The 18,310-nt window shown below is 43.8% G+C and overlaps 1 protein-coding gene across 3 annotated transcripts in view; it reads right to left on the bottom strand.

Moving 5' to 3' along the window:
• RBFOX1 (RNA binding fox-1 homolog 1) overlaps nucleotides 1-18,310 on the bottom strand; it is a 2,479,284-nt gene that overhangs the window by 1,838,197 nt on the left and 622,777 nt on the right. For all 3 annotated transcript variants that reach the window (XM_063598326.1, XM_063598327.1, XM_063598325.1), the window contains one exon: nucleotides 11,775-11,807. In XM_063598326.1, coding sequence (XP_063454396.1) covers nucleotides 11,775-11,807 — 33 coding nt within the window. The remainder of the gene's footprint in view (nucleotides 1-11,774; nucleotides 11,808-18,310) is intronic.

Raw genomic sequence — 18,310 nt, 5'->3', positions numbered from 1 at the left:
GCAAGCAGCTCTGAGCTTTGCAAGGAACTCCCAGTATCTACTCAATATCTACTTGGCTGCTGAGCTGTAAGGAGGGGGCTACAGGACCAGAATTCTTGCCTGTGCTGCTGCTGAAGACAGTACCAGGGCAAAAGTAGAAAATGTAACTAACACATTTCAAATTAACATGTAAAACGAGTCAGATGTTTGAGTATTAATTAATATTTTTGCAAACTAATTACATGAGAATGACAAGGCCAGGAAGACACTAAAAGAGTTTACCAATTTTGTTCCAACCCTCCTATTTTAAATGGCTGCATGGATTACCACTTTATTCAATTTTTAGTTTCTTTAGTTTACCAGAAACGATCTAAACACCACACCATTTCACAGCTATCATCATTTATTCATAGCTCAATAGAGGAAGCCAGAATTGCAATAACTCTTTTTTTTCGACCCCAATTGTCATTCCGGTGAGGTAAGTGGGATATCAGCCCTAAGTCAAGCTACATTAGTGCCGGGAATCAGGCATAGTCACGAAGTTTCTCCAAAGTGTGTCAGCAACATTTATCAGGAGAAGATTGTGTTGAGCAACGTAGACTTTAACCCAAGGGGGTTTTCAAGCCTGCTTCCCCCATCTTTGCTGGACCGCTGGTTCAGACGGCAAACTGCATAGAATCAAATACTAACTTTGCCTACTAGCCATATGGCCCTGGGTGGGTCCCATAAACTCTTCTGAGCCTTGGTTTTCTCATCTGTTAAATGAAGTCTACATTAATACTCATTCTCCTAAGTTCATTGGAAGGAATAAAAGAGGTAATTTATATATGATACGTTGCTCAGTGCCTAGCATACAGTGAGCATTAATAACTGCTGGCTGTTCTCACTGCTGCCACTATAACCACCACCACCATCACTGTTATCATTATCATCCCCACAATGAAGAGTCACCTTCAGTGCCCTTCATCCACATGTCCAGCTGATTTTCCAATTGTTCCCTCATCGCCTACCCCTTATCCATACACACAGTCGATCCAAAGCAATCTCTTTGCTATTTTTCAAGCTTGCTTTCAGATTACTAAAATATGTCATGGAACGTGGTGTCTGTGTATATAGTCTCCAATGCCCCTTACTGGTTCTAGAGTAAGTGTGAGGTAGGAGGTGGGGCTCAACTCTGGAGGTGGAGCCGAGACACTGGACCAAATTGAGGAATAGCTTAAACACAGATGGGGCAGAAGCAGCTTTCCATAAGACACGCCCACCAGAGTGCCATGCCAGTTTATCATCACCATGGGAACACCCAGGACTTACTGCCCTTGCCATGGCAACAACCCAAGGACCTGGAAGTTACCGCCCTATTTCTAAACATTTCTCCATAATCTGTTCCTTAATTTGCATGTAATTAAAAGTGGGTCTAAATATGACTGCACAACTGCCTCTGAGCTGCTACTCTGGGCACACTCCCTTCAGGGTAGCCCTGCTCAGGAAGGAGCAGTCCCTCTGCTGCTACTGTAACTGATGCTTCAATAAAAGCTGCTGTTTAACACCACTTCTTACCCTTGAATTATTTCCTGGGCAAAGCCAAGAACCCTCTTGGGCTAAGCCCCAGTTGTGGGACTCGCCTGCCCTGCATCAAGTGTATGTGGGTAAATGGGAAAGGAAGACCCATCTTATCTGAAGCCAGGCTTCCTGGGAGAGCTGAACAGCCCCCTCTAGGTATTCACTCTCCCCCTTGAACCCACTTCTATTACAGCTTAGCTAAAAGCATCTGTTCATCCATCAGTGTATTTTCATAGATCACAGGCTCCTTGAGAGCAGAAAAAAGTGTTTCATTCATTTTAAGTTACCAGGGTCTAAATGTGATATGGCTATCACATATTAGATGCTCTTTAAAACTCTCTGACTTTCTGAATAAATGCGTGACCCCTCCAAAGAAGTCCATCTGCTAATCAGTATGTAGTTTGCTTCATTCTAGAACCACTAAGCCTAACCTGGAGAGCAGACACAATCTCTTTTCCCTCCTCCTGGATATAATCAGTAATTCTTTTATTCTGTTAGGAGGGAGCACAGCACCCTACATAGATCTCCTCCTTCTTCTCTGACCCTTTATAAATCTTTGCCCTTGGCCTGGGATTTCCACAATCAACCAATTTAACTCACCACGTTCTAGACTGATTCTGAACATCCCAGCACTCCCCTTCAACCATTGCATCTCCAGGCCTTCCCCCATATCCTCCATGAAAGCCCCACCACTGTGGCTGAGTCTGTCTCTCCTTTTGCCATTGATAAAACATGGTGAATCCTTGGAATTATGCAACATTACAGACTATGACAGGCTGGAACTTCTGCTGTTCTGTCTAATTTGGTGCACAGAGTCTGAGAGCTGGAGTGAAGTATGAGCCCGGGAGCACATCTTTTGATCTTAAACAGTCAGAAGGTTGGAATGTATAATGCTATGGAAATAAATGGTGTCAAAACTGTAGGAAATAATATATGGTTCTGGGAATGGGTTTTGTGATCACAGAACACTCACAAAATGTTAAAACAGGCAGTCAACGAGGCTGATTTAGCTGTAGCAGGGGAAGCCTTGGAAGATGAGATAATTTAGAGGAGGAGAGATGAGATTTTTCTCTCTAGGTTTAAAAGACTGAGCCTTTGCCTCTAAGAGACTGGAGGTGACTCCTGACTTCACTTTCTAAGCACCCCAGCTGGTTTGGGGGTCTGATAGCCTCGGGCGTGAGTCTCAATTTCCCTCCTATTACATTAATGACTCATTTAACTAACCATGTTAAGCTTCAGTTTCCTCATCTGTAAAAGAGAAAAAATGATAGGATGTACTTCATAGGGTTATTGTGAGGATGAAATTAAATAAGATGAGGCAGGCGGAATGACTTGCAGAGTGGCCTGGCTGGCACAGACTCATGTGCTAATTAAAAGTTAGCTGTTTTTCCCCCCATTTGGTTGTTTTTACTCATTAACCCCCAATGCAAGGTAAAAATTGTGGGATAGGCCGGGCACGGTGGTTCACGCCTGTAATCCCAGCACTTTGGGAGGCCAAGGCGGGTGGATCACGAGGTCATAAGATCAAGACTATCCTGGCTAACACAGCGAAACCCCTTCTCTACTAAAAATACAAAAAATTAGCTGGGTGTGCTGTCGGGCGCCTGTAGTCCCAGCTACTCGGGAGGCTGAGGCAGGAGAATGACATGAAGCTGGGAGGCGGGGCTTGCAGTGAGCTCAGATGTCGCCACTGCACTCCAGCCTGGGAGACAAAGCAAGACTCCGTCTCAAAAAAAAAAAAAAAGTGGGACCCTTCTAATTCATCCCCCAAACCTCACAGCAACAGATACCTAGTTTTTCAAATAAAGAAGTAGAGAAATTTTACAACGGTTCACTTTTCCAGAGACCCTTAATCAATTTTCACAGAGGAAGATGCTTCTGAAACACTCTTAGGAATGATGCTTCCATGTGGGTTCAGAGGCCAGGAATTGGTTCTAGTTGATACTTCTGCTATTTCCTATTGTAGCTCAGAATGAGTCACCAAGCACACTAATAAAAGTAACCACTACAACGACTAGTGTGTATTATGGACTACTTACGCACCAAATAATATGCTTATTGCCTTCTGTAAGCTACAGTATGCCTTTCAACTTCTCAGAATAAGCCATAAGGTTCATTCTTTAATTGTCCCCATACTATGGAACAGACAAACAAGACAAAGAAAGATTAAGTCATTTGCCCGAGTTTCACCACTCACTGGGACTGGAGATAAACAATGGCAGTCATGCTGTTCCTAGTGGAGACAGCCCAGGTGTTGCAATCAGACAAACCTGGTTCAGATATGGGTCCCACTATTTTTGAGTAAGTTTGGCCAACCTACACCACTTCTCCACATCTCAGTTTTTTTGTCTGTAACATGGAGGCATTCACAGTTATTTCAAAGATTGCTGTAAAGATAATGCAGTGCTTGGGACTCCGTTCACATGTGGTAAATGATGGCTGCAATTATCAACGCTGCTGCTACTGTTGCTATGGGAAGGTTCTTACTCATCTCCCCGCTAAGTGCTTCTGGATGTCAGCTTGCTGGTTAGTTAGCCTCTCACCAGCATCTCATATCAGCTATTTCTTCTCTCTGCTTATTTTTCCCCTCTAACCTCTAGTTCTGCCTCTATTCTCCATCCATTCATTCATGCATTTATTTATGGGGGATGGGGTCTTGCTCTGTCACCAAGACAGGGGTCCAGTGGTGCAATCATAGCTCACTGCAGCCTCAAACTCCTGGGTCCCAAGTGATCCTCCCGTCTCAGCCTCCTGAGCAGCCAAGATTACAGGTGGGCACCACATTGCCTGGCTAATTTTCTAAATTGTTTGGAGAGAGAGGGTCTTGCTACAATGCCCTGGCTGGTCTCAAACTCCTGGTTCAAGTGATTTTCCTGTCTCTGCCTCCCCAAGTGCTTGGATTACAGGCATAAACCACCTCGCCCAGCTGCTGTCCTTATTCTCAGCACATATATTTCCCTCTGCTATTCACTGGGGAAGTGAAGGTTGCCAGGCATAACCTGTTTCAATTTATCTTCCTTCTCCTTCAAAATGTATCCACATTTACTCTCCATCTTTTTTTCCTTCAGTGTTCTTAGAAGAAAAAAAAATATCTCTGCTCAATCCAATCAGTACCATAGCTCTCTGGTGCTAGACAATGATGAGCAAAACACAACAGCCTCAAGAACACTCGGATCACCTTTCAATGTGTAAATCCCCGACTGTGCCCCACCATCGTATCCTCTGAGGCCTGTTCTCCAAGACTACAATATACCCAAGCCTCTGCCATCTTCCAAATTCCTTCCCAACTCCTGTCTTTCCTTCAAGCCAGAGGACCATTGATCCCTTGAATCAACCAATGGCTGCTTTGAACAGCTGGGCTCCAGTGTGGCCCATGTGTCTTCTCCATCTGTTTACTCCTAAGACATCCACATTGGAAAGGCTGCTGTTGAGGACATTAATGATGGCACGATTGCCAAACTCAGTGCCATGGGTCCTGACCCTGTTTCCTCAAGCCCTCTGAATTATCCAATACCCCTACCTCTCTCTTGTAACCATCTTACTCTTTGATTTCCATGAGGATGCTGGGCCTTGGTTCTTCTGTGTTCCTTCTGATTACATCATTCTCCTTCACTGTTTCCACACTTACTTTTCACTTATTCTCTGAGCAGGCAGCTTTTTTCCCATCTCTGCCTTTTCTCAGGCCCTTGACTTTTCTTTACCTGATGACAACCTAACCTAATCCACCCTTCAAAGCTCCAGTCTGCATACTACCTCCTCTGAGAAGCCTCTATAAATATCCCTAGCCTATCTAGGCTCATTTATGTTTTAACCGAGATCCAGAACTTACCAAATATGGAGGAAGCCTTATGGGGACAGTTTTGCTCTATTGAGAACATCAGTCCTCATGAGACAAGTGAAACTACAGCATTTATTCTATAATGCTATAATGAACCGTCAGTTATTTGAGGGTATGATAGCGTGTCAACTTTGTACATGTATTCCCAGGCCTAGTATTGTGCCTAGACTATAAGAGACTGTCACTTAAATGTTCAAGAAATTACAAAACACTAACCATATCTCCAACTGAGAATTCTAGACTCTTGAATTAAGACCACATGATTGTTTAGAGTTCTTTAAATATTCTTTGGTGCTGGCTTCAAGGACGGAGATGACTATCAAAGCATGATTGGGCAAAATTAGACAGGGCCAAGAGTGCTCATTGGAAAGTACTGCTGATCTTCAAGTGGATCTTGTCCTTGGGTGGAGACAAGAGGGCCATTAAGTCCAATGTGAATTAAGTCATAGGAGTGAACTTCTGTCTGGTTAGGGCAGGAAACAGCCATGTTGCAAAGGTAGCACAGCAAGCTTTCAAAACAACAGGTCTCGATGATTCCTAATTAGGTTATTTAATTATTGTTTTGTTGTTGTTGTTGTTTGTTTCTTTGTTTTGAGATGGAGTCTTGCTCTGTTGCTAGGCTGGACTATGCAGTGGCATGATATTAGCTCACTGCAACCTCTGCCTCCTGGGTTCAAGCTATTCTCTTGCTCAGCCTCCCAAGTAGCTAGGACTACAGGTGCGTGCCACCACACCCAGCTAATTTTTGTATTTTTAGTAGAGACAGTACTTCACCATGTTGGCCAGAATGGTCTGGATCTCTTGACCTCATAATTCACCTGTCTTGGCCTCCCAAAGTGCTGGGATTACAGGCATGAGCCACCACACCCTAATTATTGTTTTACTTAATACAAATGTAAGTGAAGGGGGACTTTGTATGGAAGCAAAATACTAATTGTTGAACATCTACTGTATGCCAGGCTCTGTCTTAAGCATTGTATTATTTTCTTTCTTTTTTTCTTTTTTTTTAAGACAGGGTCTAGCTCTGTCACCCAGGCTAGAGTGCAGTGGTGCAATCTTGCCTCACTGCAACCTCAACCTCCTGGGCTCAAGCAACCCTCCCACCTCAGCCTCCTGAGTAGCTGGGACTACAAACACACAGCACCACACCTGCCTTTTTTTTTTTCTTTCTGTAGAGATTCGGTTCTTCCTCATCTGTTGCCCAGGCTGGTCTCGAACTCCTGGGCTCAAGTGATCTTCCTGCCTTGGCCCTCCAAAATGCTAGGACTACAGGTGTGAGCCACCATGCCCAGCCAGGCATTGCATTTGATTATTTCATTTAAAGTTCAAACAAACCTTGTACTTTATTTCACCATTCCCATTTTGCGGAGAAAAGACTTGCTTAGCAGTTAAGTAACTTGACTACAGTCACATAACTCACAAGTGTGGACCCATCATTCACACCTCATCTACAAGACTCCAAAGTGGAAAGACTCTTGCTCTTTCCACTGTAACCTTCTTGATGAAACAGCTCAACAGACCCTTGTTAAATGTGCTAGGTTCTCAAATGACACAGGATGGCTAGGACTGATCTTCTGTCCACAGACTAAGCAGCTCAGCCCCTTTCTCAAACGCACTGGTGTCTTTTCAAGTAGGTAAGAATATTTTTAATGGGCTCTGCAACCCCCAGTTTATTTTCCTGAGAACGAGGCTTGGAAGACAGGAGAAATAAATGATTCCTAGGCCTAGGATGAAGTTTCCTTTTGGAAGGAAAAAATAATGGTAGGAGGGAGATTCCACCTACATTCTCCCAAGGCCACTGAGTTTGCTACCTGCGTAGTGTGCCATTGCAATTATTTGGGATAGCAGAGCTGTAATATCAATCAATCTCAGTTCGATTGCTTTGCTATGAAATAAAAGCAGGCCAATTTATCAAAATTGAGGCCCTCCACTGAGTTTACATTGCCATTAAACTATCAACAGGAAATCATTAAGGTGAGGCAAGAAACCAACTGGTAAGTGAAATGAAATGAATTTTTTTTTTTTTTCCTCAAACATCCTCGTCTATAACCTCCTTTGTTTGGCTGTCAGCATAGGCAACGTGGGGCTGGGTCTCAGATCTTTGTGTTAATATACAGCTGGTGGTGGAGAGGACTCAGACATACGCATTTGCAATCCAATGGCTGCGCCCAGGTAACTTCGTTCTCTCTCAGCAGGGAAAGCTGCGTGACGATAAATAGGGGGGAAATGTGTATGCGTTTTTGCAATAAAACAGGCTTAATGATTTTGAAGGGGAAGGAGTCTAGGAGACATACAGTAGCAACTTAGGAACAAAATGGAACCATGCAGGGCCAATTAATGTGCAAATATGTGTGTGCTGAACTTGCATTCCATTCATCATGTGGACATGGAAATTGGGCCATTTATCTGTTATATTATGTATGTGACATCTTAGTTTGGTTCTTAAAGGCTGCTTGGGGACAAAGGGCCAGGTGCTTTGCGGCTAGCAGAGGGAATTTCAGATAAATTCTTCAGCTGTCATAAACATTGCTGGGCAGAATTTGGTCAGAAGATAAAGCTCTTTCCTCTACAGGGTTTTTAACATTTCTCAATAGCTCATGTGCCATCTTATTAAAACTGTGTGTGGTGCAGGGAGGGGTGGCATATGCCATGAAAATTTATTGGCACAAACAGCTTGCTGTCATGTTTTCAAAGTCCAGATTTAGCAAACGTTATTCACATATTCACTGTCAATCTGCAGAGAGAAAGGGAACTGGCAAAGCCACTCATTCTCACTGATTCTGTGGGTTTGTCATTCTTTTTGTCTCCTTTTAACCAATATCTCCTCCACAGGTGGGGTTTGTTCTGCTTAAATTACAACTGTTTGTCTCTACTTGGGGGTGGGGGGGAAAGAAAGTCATTTGAGAAGGAAAAGGACCTTAGAGAAGCATTTTCCCAGAGCCACTATTATTTACCTAACAGAACATGCCATGAATATGGATCACGCATTAAATAATGGTGATCGCTTGTTTTGATGAATTGCCATTAGAAATTCAATTAATAAAAGGTTACCTCCCTGCTGTCATGAAAAAAAATATGATGTGGCTGCAGCAATGATAATTCAGCCTTAGGAAAAATGGTAAGGGAAAAAAAAGACTAAAAAAAACTGTTCCATCTGGGAAATGGGAGACTGGAATAAAAAAAGAATGAAGGAAGGAAGACTATTTTTGATCAAAAGTGTTTCTGTACATTAAGCATTCCTACACTTCCTAATTCCCTTCATCTCACTTACCCCCACCATGACCATCTGACCATTCCCCCCACCCCATCATACTGGTTGATACATTTTGTGTTTTCTCTCTTTTTTCTTGCCAAGTGCCTTCATTTTTTTTTTTTTTTTTTTTTGCCATACAAATTACAACTTGTAAGACGCACACATCTTCATTGTAGAGCTCTATCAGTTTTATATATGATGGTTACCTCCGTAAATACATCCAGATGAGAGTGTTGGACATTCCCATTAGGTCCCTTTCTGCCCCTACCCAGCCAACGCCTCCCAGAGGTAACCACTATTGCTACTTTTATCATCAGAGATGAATGTTGTCTGTTTATTTTTTATATATAAATAATATATATGCAGCTGTGTATATGTACATATGTAAATGAAATCATGGAGGGTACATTCTTTTGTTCTGATATTTTTCTTATAATATTATATTACTAAGAGTCATACAGGTTGTGTCATACACCTATAGATAATACTTTTTGATTGCTGTATTGTATTTCATTGCATGAATACACCACTATTGATTGATCTGTTACTCTGTTAATAGACATTTGGTTTGTTTCCAGTGTTTGGGTATGGTAAATAAATCCTTTATGGGAATTCTTGCATGTGTTGTTTTGGTGGACATAAGCACCGTTTCTCTTGGGCATACAAGTAGAAGTGGAATTGTTGGATTTTTAAACATTATTTCACCTATGTAGGAACTACTTCAACTCCTCAGACCTCCTTTTTTCAATTGGTAAAACGAGCATAAGAAATATCTTGTGAACAGCCGGGCGCGGTGGCTCATGCCTGTAATCCCATCACTTTGGGAGGCCGAGGCGGGCAGATCACGAGGTTGTCAAGAGATAGAGACCATCCTGGCCAACATGGTGAAACCCCATCTCTACTAAAAACACAAAAATTAGCTGGGCATGGTGGCACGCACCTGTACTCCCAGCTACTTGGGAGGCTGAGGCAGGAGAATCGCTTGAACCTGGGAGGCGGAGGTTGCAGTGAGCCGAGATTGTGCCACTGTACTCCAGCCTGGTGACAGGGAGAGTCCCCATCTAAAAATATATACATATAAATCTTGTGAAGTTTAAAAGGGGCAACATGATCGTTTTCTTGTTGGATGATTGTTTTAAACTGCCAAATAAGATGCAGATATAAGAATGTGTCTGGGGAAACGAAGAAAGATGGAAGATCATAGGAAACACACGGCTGTCTCGGGTGATGACCACAGAGAAACAGGACATATTCAGGTATGCTCCAGAAAGCGCAATCAGTCCTTCATGACTGGCAGAACTAATATTTACTGAACACGCACTGTTTACCAGGCCATAATCTGGGTGGGTTACATGGCATGGCATTTTGTACCCTGCCAGACATGGTTATGAATTCCAACTCTATACCTCATTAGTTGAACAGCACTAGGAAAGTTACTCAGCCTTTCTAAGTCCCAGTTTACTCTTCTGTAAAATAGGGATCATCATAGCCTATACATCACAAAATTTTTTTAAGGATTTTATATAACGAAGCGTGCAGTGCAATTATAAATAAATGGTGCATCAGAGATGCTAAATACACAGAAACTGGTATTCCCATGACAGCAAACCACCAGAGGAAACACTGCCGTTGCCATTTTAATGCTCTCGACAGCCTCATAGGATGCATATTGCTATTCCTATTCCAAAAATGAGGAAACAAAATTTGTGTTGTTTAATAACTCACTCGAGTGACTGGTCACAAGATCATGGGGACATAGGTGACAGTGGGGGCTGCTCATCTCTGCCCTATCCTTGTGCTTCCCAAATCCCTGCCTCACTAGGCATCTGAAATCACTCACACTATGAATGCATCACAGCTCCGGGAAAACCTTTGCACACCAAGTTAGTGTATCCGAGGATGCAGACATTTGAACGGGAATGGATACTTGTGGATAATGATCTCCTCTTAGGTGTTTCCAGAATCCTGCGAGAATCTGCCTCCACAAGCTTTATTCTATTTTACCCTATTAACGACTGTGTGACGGATCAAAGGGAGATATAACTATCCCCATGGTGTACCTGAGGAAAGTGAATAGGCACAGTTAACCCATTTATGCCTGAGGTTGCAATTTCTTGAATTTGAAAAATCAGACTTTGGTGATGACCTCATTGAGCAGTAGGATATAAATAACTCCACATGCTTAGGGTTCCAATAATGCAACACTGGGCGTCACACAGAGCCCTGGGCTCCCGGGACCTGGGTCAGTGTTCTTTGCTTTAACCACACAGTGGCTCAGGAGTGAGAGTGACCGGCTCTATCGTGCTGGGCATATTTTGCAGGAGCCCATTATATTACAACATGGACAATTTCCAATGGGTGGTCACCTTGCTGCTGACTTCTGACCAGCTTCGTTTTTTATTCTTTACCTATGTTGTCAGCATCCACCACAATTCCTTTCATGCCTTGGAGACTGAGTAGAAAAAGAAAAACAGGTTGGGCATGGTGGCTCACACCTATAATCCCCGCAATTTAGGAGGCTGAGGTGGGCAGATCACTTGAGGCCAGGAGTTTGAGACCAGCTTGGTCAACATGGTGAAACCCTGTCTCTACTAAAAATACAAAAATTAGCCAGTCGTGGTGGTGCACACCTGTAATCCCAGCCACTCAGGAGGCCGAGGCAGGAGAATCACTTGAACCCAGGAGGCGGAGGTTGCAGTGAGCTGACATCATGCCACTGCACTCCAGCCTGGGCAACAGAGTGAGACTCTGTCCCAAAAATAAAATAAAATAAAGGAAAAAAATATACAAAGAAAAGCCAAAAGAGAAGGAATGGGGAAACTATATAATAGAGACAGTGGAGGTCTCATTGGCAGAGCCAGGGCTTTGTCTGAGCTGGGCTAGAATCATGATGTATCTGTCGAGAAACAGACGCTGAAGTCACCCTGCACCATCTTTACCATGCACACTCCATGAAGAGCAGTGCGGTGACCTGGGCACCCCAAAACCCAGCAGCACAGAAACCACTCAACTGAAAACACACCATCCAAGCCACCAGGAAATGAAACACGGAAGAATCATTGCTAGAATGCTCATTACACTCCATCACAAAAGAAACCCACTTCAAACTATCTTCTAAAGGGACAGAAAAACCACGTTTCCTACCTCAGCTTCGCCTGTAGCCTGACTTGCCGAAACCTGCAAGTTAAACAAAAAAAAGACATTAGTATTGATTCAACAAGAAGGTAATTGGATTAATTGTCTTTTTAAAGGAACTGGCATCAATAATTTGTTATGACCCGAGGGGACAAGGTTACAACACACACCACACACACACACATGCATTTTCTTCCACCAAGCACAGCAACATGATTTGTTTATCCAGCCCTGTTAATAAGGTGAATAGGATAATTAGTATTTTCAACATATTATAACAATCTTGTCAAGAAAAAAATAAGTGGGGAGGGCTGTGAGCAATGTCCGTGTACTGATAATGATTAAATAAACACTGAAAAAGAAAACAAAGGCACTGAAGACATTTTTAATGTGTTTTTTTCCTTCCCTTAAAGTTTCAAGTCAGTGTTATGAGAAACACCAGGGAAAAGCTACAATGACAGCAACAGTAGCAGCTTCATGTTTGCAAAATTCCTCAAAATATTGTGAAATAGAGAGTTGTGCCAGGAATGGTGCCAAGTTGTTTATATATTTTATCTCATTTAAACCCTTGAATAACTTTTATGACCCCATTTCATAAATGAAAATATTGGGGTTTGTACAAGTTAGGTAACTTTTCCAAAGTCGGGATGTTATTAAGCATAAGAAATTAGATTTAAACCCAACATAAAGTCAGGTAGATGTTCAGCCTCCTATCTACAAGCCTACTGTATATCAAAGGATTTGGTGTAGACACCTCCCAACATTGTTCATCTATGCCTAGAAAGGGTCTCCTATCTAGAGATCAGATCTTTTTCTCTGTGTGATAACTCTTAAGAAGCTTTCTGTCTTACAACTTCTCTTATACCTGGATGACTTGGCCAACCTCAGCCATATTGTCCTATCTGACTACTTGGACTGAGCTATGTCCCCAAAATTCATATAATGAAGCCCTAACCCCCAATGTGATTGTATTTGGAGACTGGATCTTTGGAAAGTAATTAAGTTTAGGTGATGTCATGAAGGTAGGCCCTCATGATGGGATTAGTGCCCATCAAAGAAGAGACAGCTGCCTGGGCACAATGCCTCATGACTATAATCCCAGAACTTTGGGAGGCCGAGGTAGGTGGATCATGTGAGGTCAGGAGTTCGAGACCAGCTTGGCCAACATGGTGAAACCCCGTCCCTACTAAAAACACAAAAAATTAGCTGGGCATGGTGGTGTGCACCTGTAATCGCAGCTACTCGGGAGGCTGAGGCAGGAGAATCCCTTGAACCGGGGAGGCAGAGGTTGCATTGAACCGAGATTGCACCATTGCACTCCAGCCTGGGCAACAAGAATGAAACTCCGTCTTAAAAAAATGAAACATAAAAAAGGAGAGAGAGCAGAGAACTTACTTTCTTTCTCTCTCTCCCTCTCTCCTTCTCTCTCTCTCTCCTCCTGCACACAGGAAACGCCACATGAAGACACAGCAAGAAGGCAGCCACCTACAACCCAATGAGCAGACCCTTTTCTCATACCGAGTCTGCTGGTACCTTCATCTTGAACTCTCAGACTCCAGAGTATGAGAAATATATTCCTGTTGGTTAAGCTGCAGTCCATGGTGTTTTATTATGGCAGCCCAGGCTAAGACACAGACCAATACCAGATCACAAATGTGAATCCAACAAAGGACTTAAGAACGAATGACTTCCTGAGTTAGCTGACCAGCCCCTGCAGCTCCCACTGACCTGGCTTTGGCACCACCTGTCCCACACTCACTCCCAAGGCATCAGATGAGGAGCTCAGGCAGAGCTCACTGTCCATGGAGCAGCTTTCATGTACCATTAGCCCTCTAAACAGGAGACGAGACTTCAGACTGACCTCAGCCAAGAAAGTCCATGAGCTGTGGCTGAAGGCTTGCCAAGCCATGAATCCGGGGCCCAGCCATGGGGAAACTCATGGTGTGATGGATGACAGAGTTTGGAACCTTCCCTCCCCTCCCTCATTACTGGAGCCCGTTCAGGACTGGGAAAGTAGCTGATTCCATGGTGATCAGCCACATCCATAAAGCACAAGCACACAAGATCCCTGGGCTACATTATCTCACGTGAATGTGTATATTTCTCTGCTGAAAACCAACAGGAATATGTCAGGGAAATATGATATTCAACAGCTATGAGCCTTGGGCAGAACTACCCTCTCTGCTTCACTGAGCTCCATGGGCAAAAGAGTTTTCAGCTGACTACTCTGATGTCCCCCAAGTCATACTTTTAGTGTTTCCTAACCTTGTGTCATTTACATCATCAAGCCCCTTTTATTCCCCCCTATTAGGGGGAAGCCACTTCTTGCATCTACCTTAGGGAAATACAAACATAAAAAGGCATACACATAGCTGTCCATTGTGGCATTGATCTGACAGAAATACATTTTTTAAGAAGTATAATGACTAAAGTACAGGGTTTGAATATTCAACCACCTATAGCGGGAGAGACAGTAGGGAGTGGCAGGGCCTGTGGGGTAACTAATGATTGCCCACTAGCTAAAGCCATTTGCGTTTCAGTTTTTCCCAGGCAAAACACGGTTCTAGCCAAACAAAAAACACATACATGATCTGAATGTGGCTGTTGGACTTCCAGTTTCTGATCTTTTAAGCCAAGTCAATTATGATCCATCCATATTATAAACTATCATACAGCTTGGGGAAGATTCTTATATGCTGACATTAAAAACTCTACAGCATATATTGTTAATGAAAAACGAAACATTCAGATAAGTGTACATAAGCTACCATTTTCTAAAAAAAGAAAAAAAAAATTCAAGTATGTATACATCATCCATCTCTCCCTCACCACACACACAATAGATGCATATGTGAAAAATGTATCAAAGGAGATACATCAAACTGACAAAAGGTTTACTCCTGAGCAAACTGGAACTTGACTGGGATCCAAAGGGTGAAGAAAAGTCAATGGCAACTTTCTCTTTTCCTGAATTGTTTAAGATGTTTACATTGATAATGTATCCACTTGTAAAATTAAATATATGTTTAAACCAGGATAAAAAATAAAGCTTCGTACCACTTTAGCGTTAACAAGAGACCTTGTCTTTGCTGCTGTGAATAGTGCTGTGATCATATACTTCGCAGGGACATCGATGGAGCTGGAGGCCATTATCCTTAGCAAACTAACACAGCAACAGAAAACCAAATACTGCATATCCTCACCTAGAAGTGGGATCTAAATGATGAGAGCACATGGACACATAGAAAGGAACAATACACGCTGGGGCCTTCTGGAGGGTGGAAGGTGAAAGGAGGGGGAGGATCAGGAAAAATAATGGGCACTAGGCTTAATACCTGGGGGATGAAATCATCTGTACAACAAACCCCCATGACACAAGTTTACCTTTGTAACCTGCAATATGTACCTCTGAACTTAAAAGTTAAAAGAAATTCACGAAAAAATTGGAAAGAAGGAGACCTTGTGGAAATGTTGGCTATTTTTTTCTTATTAAAGAGGAGACTAAAAAGAACTCTCTCAAACATTCACATATGAGGGCACAGTAGAAGGTAAGGCATATAGTGATGCAATAGGGAGTGGTATGGCTTGTGGCCAACTAGAGGTAAACTATACCGCATGAATCATTTTACCAATCAGCTAAATATATGAAACAAGGGGTAAACTTTACTGAGGCCCCTCTAGGTATCTAGAACCCTCTCTATGCTGCATTCAGAGTGGATTTCATATTCAAAATTATATTAGATTCAGAGACTCCCTTCTAAGGCAGGTAGTATTCACGAATGTGCACCCACAGACCTCAGGGTTTGTCACGACCCACTGTGGCTGGACTGCACGCTAGGCAAGCCAGACCATACCGCAGAGGCCTGCTGGAGGATGGAGGGCTCTTTAAGGGTTGCTGATGCCAGCTTCAGCCACGGGCTTTTATCAAGCCATCAGCAGTCATCAGAGTGTCTGCAGTGGGGGGCTGATATGATTAGAGCCGTGTTTGAGGCGGGCCATTCTGTGGACCAGCGCAGGGTGCAAAAGGGACGTGGGAAACTTCCAGCAGGACTCTCTTGAAAGCTTTGTTCCAGCTATTTCCCATCCCTTTAATCATTTCCCTTCCTCTCCTTCGGTTTCTCTGCATGTGTTTGAAATGGCAAAGGCCGACATTAAGGGTTTCCTTCTCACTTGTGCTAGGAACTCAGTGGACGTGATTCCTTTTCAACTGAGATTGGAGACATAAAGAGCCTTTCCCAAGGCCACACCAGGGACTTTCAGGGGCCGGGTCTGAACTCAGGTCGAACTCCAAAGCTGCCTTTGAGACCCAGGCAGGGATTCTGCCACATGATGGAGACCTGGATTCCCTCCTGGGACTCCCACACGTCAGGAGATGTCCGGACTGAGTTAATGGACAGAGGGAAGATCACTGTCCAGTCACAGCCACCTGTTCTCCCTGAACCCCTTCTGAGATGCCCAAACACTGTCTGGGGCTGTGATGCTGCAAACCAGTCTGTGGTGTGTGCCTTCCACGCTGAACAGCGTGGGGCCACCCTGTATAACTTTTGCAGGGTCGTGTTAGACAAGTATCTTTCGGAAACATGACACAAAAACAACTCAAAATGGCTCAAGCACAGGAAGGAATTTATCAGCTCATTCAAGGGATAGAGCTCACTTTAAATGGATCCAGATAAGGATCAAAGAGATTTAATTACTTCCCTGGCAAGCAGTAGAGCTGTAAACTGAACCCGGTCTCCATCATCCTAGACAGCGCTCCCTGCCCAGCTCTGCAATGCTCCCATCCGAAAACCCTGACACGCAGTGGGTGACTGTCTGCTATTCCCTGGCTGGACATTATCCCTTCCCCTCTCACTGATTGATGCAGGTCACCCCATCCCTGCCTCCAGTATTTACAGTAGGGATGGCTGTGCCAATGGTGCTACAAGTGGCCCGCCAGGCAGCAAGACTGAATAATCACACCCCTCCCTCAAGTGCCATCCCTGGTAGGCCTCCAGATTTCCCTCCCCACCAGCAAATGACACACCACGGTGCTGGACTGGGAAGCCTTTAACTGTGACGTCAGTGCATCTTAACTTAAACTGGCATTCCAGGTAAACACGAGGATCCGTGGCAGCATTTGGGTGATTACTTCTGTTGCTAGTCACTCACGTGAAAATCTTAGATCCCCAAACCCTGAAGGAGTCTAGCAGGTCATCTTTGCCAGACTGTCTACGGTTTAGATGGAACTGACTTATGGAATGGTCTGACACCAGCGTATGAAATGAATGACACACAGGTGGAGGTTTTTGAGCTGTAAGGACACCTCGGCCAGACACAGAGAATGGCCGTCACTCTCAGGCCTGAGAATTCCTGTCCTCTCAAGTCCAACTCAGTGTAAAACTTTAATCTCACATACAGTATAAGATGCAGCTCCTCCATTCCCCCACCAGGCAGCAACCAGAAGGACTAACTGGGGAGAATGCATGGTCTTTTCTTACCTGACCTCTTTCCCCTTTGGTTTTCTGGTTTCATCTGTTCTGCCATTGCGCCTAAGAAGATGGGTTCAAGAGAAAGGGCAACAACATCCTTTGCACTTTGCAACAAATGAAATCATCTGCTAATGCCTCTGGTGATCAGGTGAATTCCAACAGCAACAAATGCCCTGTGTATGAAAGATGTCCAAATCCTGGCACCGTCATGGGGCATGGGTGGATTTGGGGGAGTCCTATGGGTGAAGGCTGCTTATGTTCGTCAAGGATATCTAAGCTACAGTTGCAAATAGAACCAAATGCATAACAGCTCAACACAATGGACATTCATTCCTTTCTCATGTAGGAGTCCCAGGTGGGAGAGCAAATTGAATAACAGATCTCTTCCACATGAATATTCAGAAAATCAGAGTGAAAGAGGCTCTGCTATGCTTAAGATGTGGCTTCCAAAGCCACCATCATCATCTTTGTCCCAATCCGACAGGAGGAGAATGAGTAGTGGTTTTTAGAGACCACACCCAGAAGCAGCATGCATCATTCCAGCTCACATTCAATTGTCTAGAGCTCAGTCACATAGTCACCTGTGTGGCAGGGGGGTGTAAGCATGTAGTCAACCGTGTATCAAAGGGGAGAAGATGGTTTTGGTGAACAGACCCAGCTGGCTGCCCACACACCCCAGTGAAGCACTACTTTGTACAAGATCCTCCTACATGGTTCCATGATAGGAAATCCACTTCTGCTCAACCTCTCCCAAACTCTCCTGGTGATAGAATGCTGGCAGTGTGACTCCATCTCTTGACACTGAGATTGTTCACCTTGCAGCTGGTTCTCTCTGGTACACCAGCCACAAAGCTCAAACCCAGTTTCTCTTTGGTATCCCTTTAGCCTTCAGGAAACTCAGGTCCTCACCTAGCCACAAAAAGTGAGAGCAAAGCAGAGAATGAAGCTTTCTCTCTCCTCCATTCCTTTTTATCTCCACCTGCACAAATAAACCCAGAAGAACGACCATCAAAGATGCTGCGTGAGTAGATCAGGGCCTCTTTTTGCTGGCCTCCCAGTATCTACAAGAGGAGCCCT

Source organism: Pan paniscus, chromosome 18 (genome assembly GCF_029289425.2).
Source record: "Pan paniscus chromosome 18, NHGRI_mPanPan1-v2.0_pri, whole genome shotgun sequence".
In the NCBI taxonomy this organism is placed as follows: domain Eukaryota; kingdom Metazoa; phylum Chordata; class Mammalia; order Primates; family Hominidae; genus Pan; species Pan paniscus.
The sequence above is the reverse complement of the archived record's forward strand: the minus strand, read 5'-3'. Positions and strand labels throughout refer to the sequence as shown.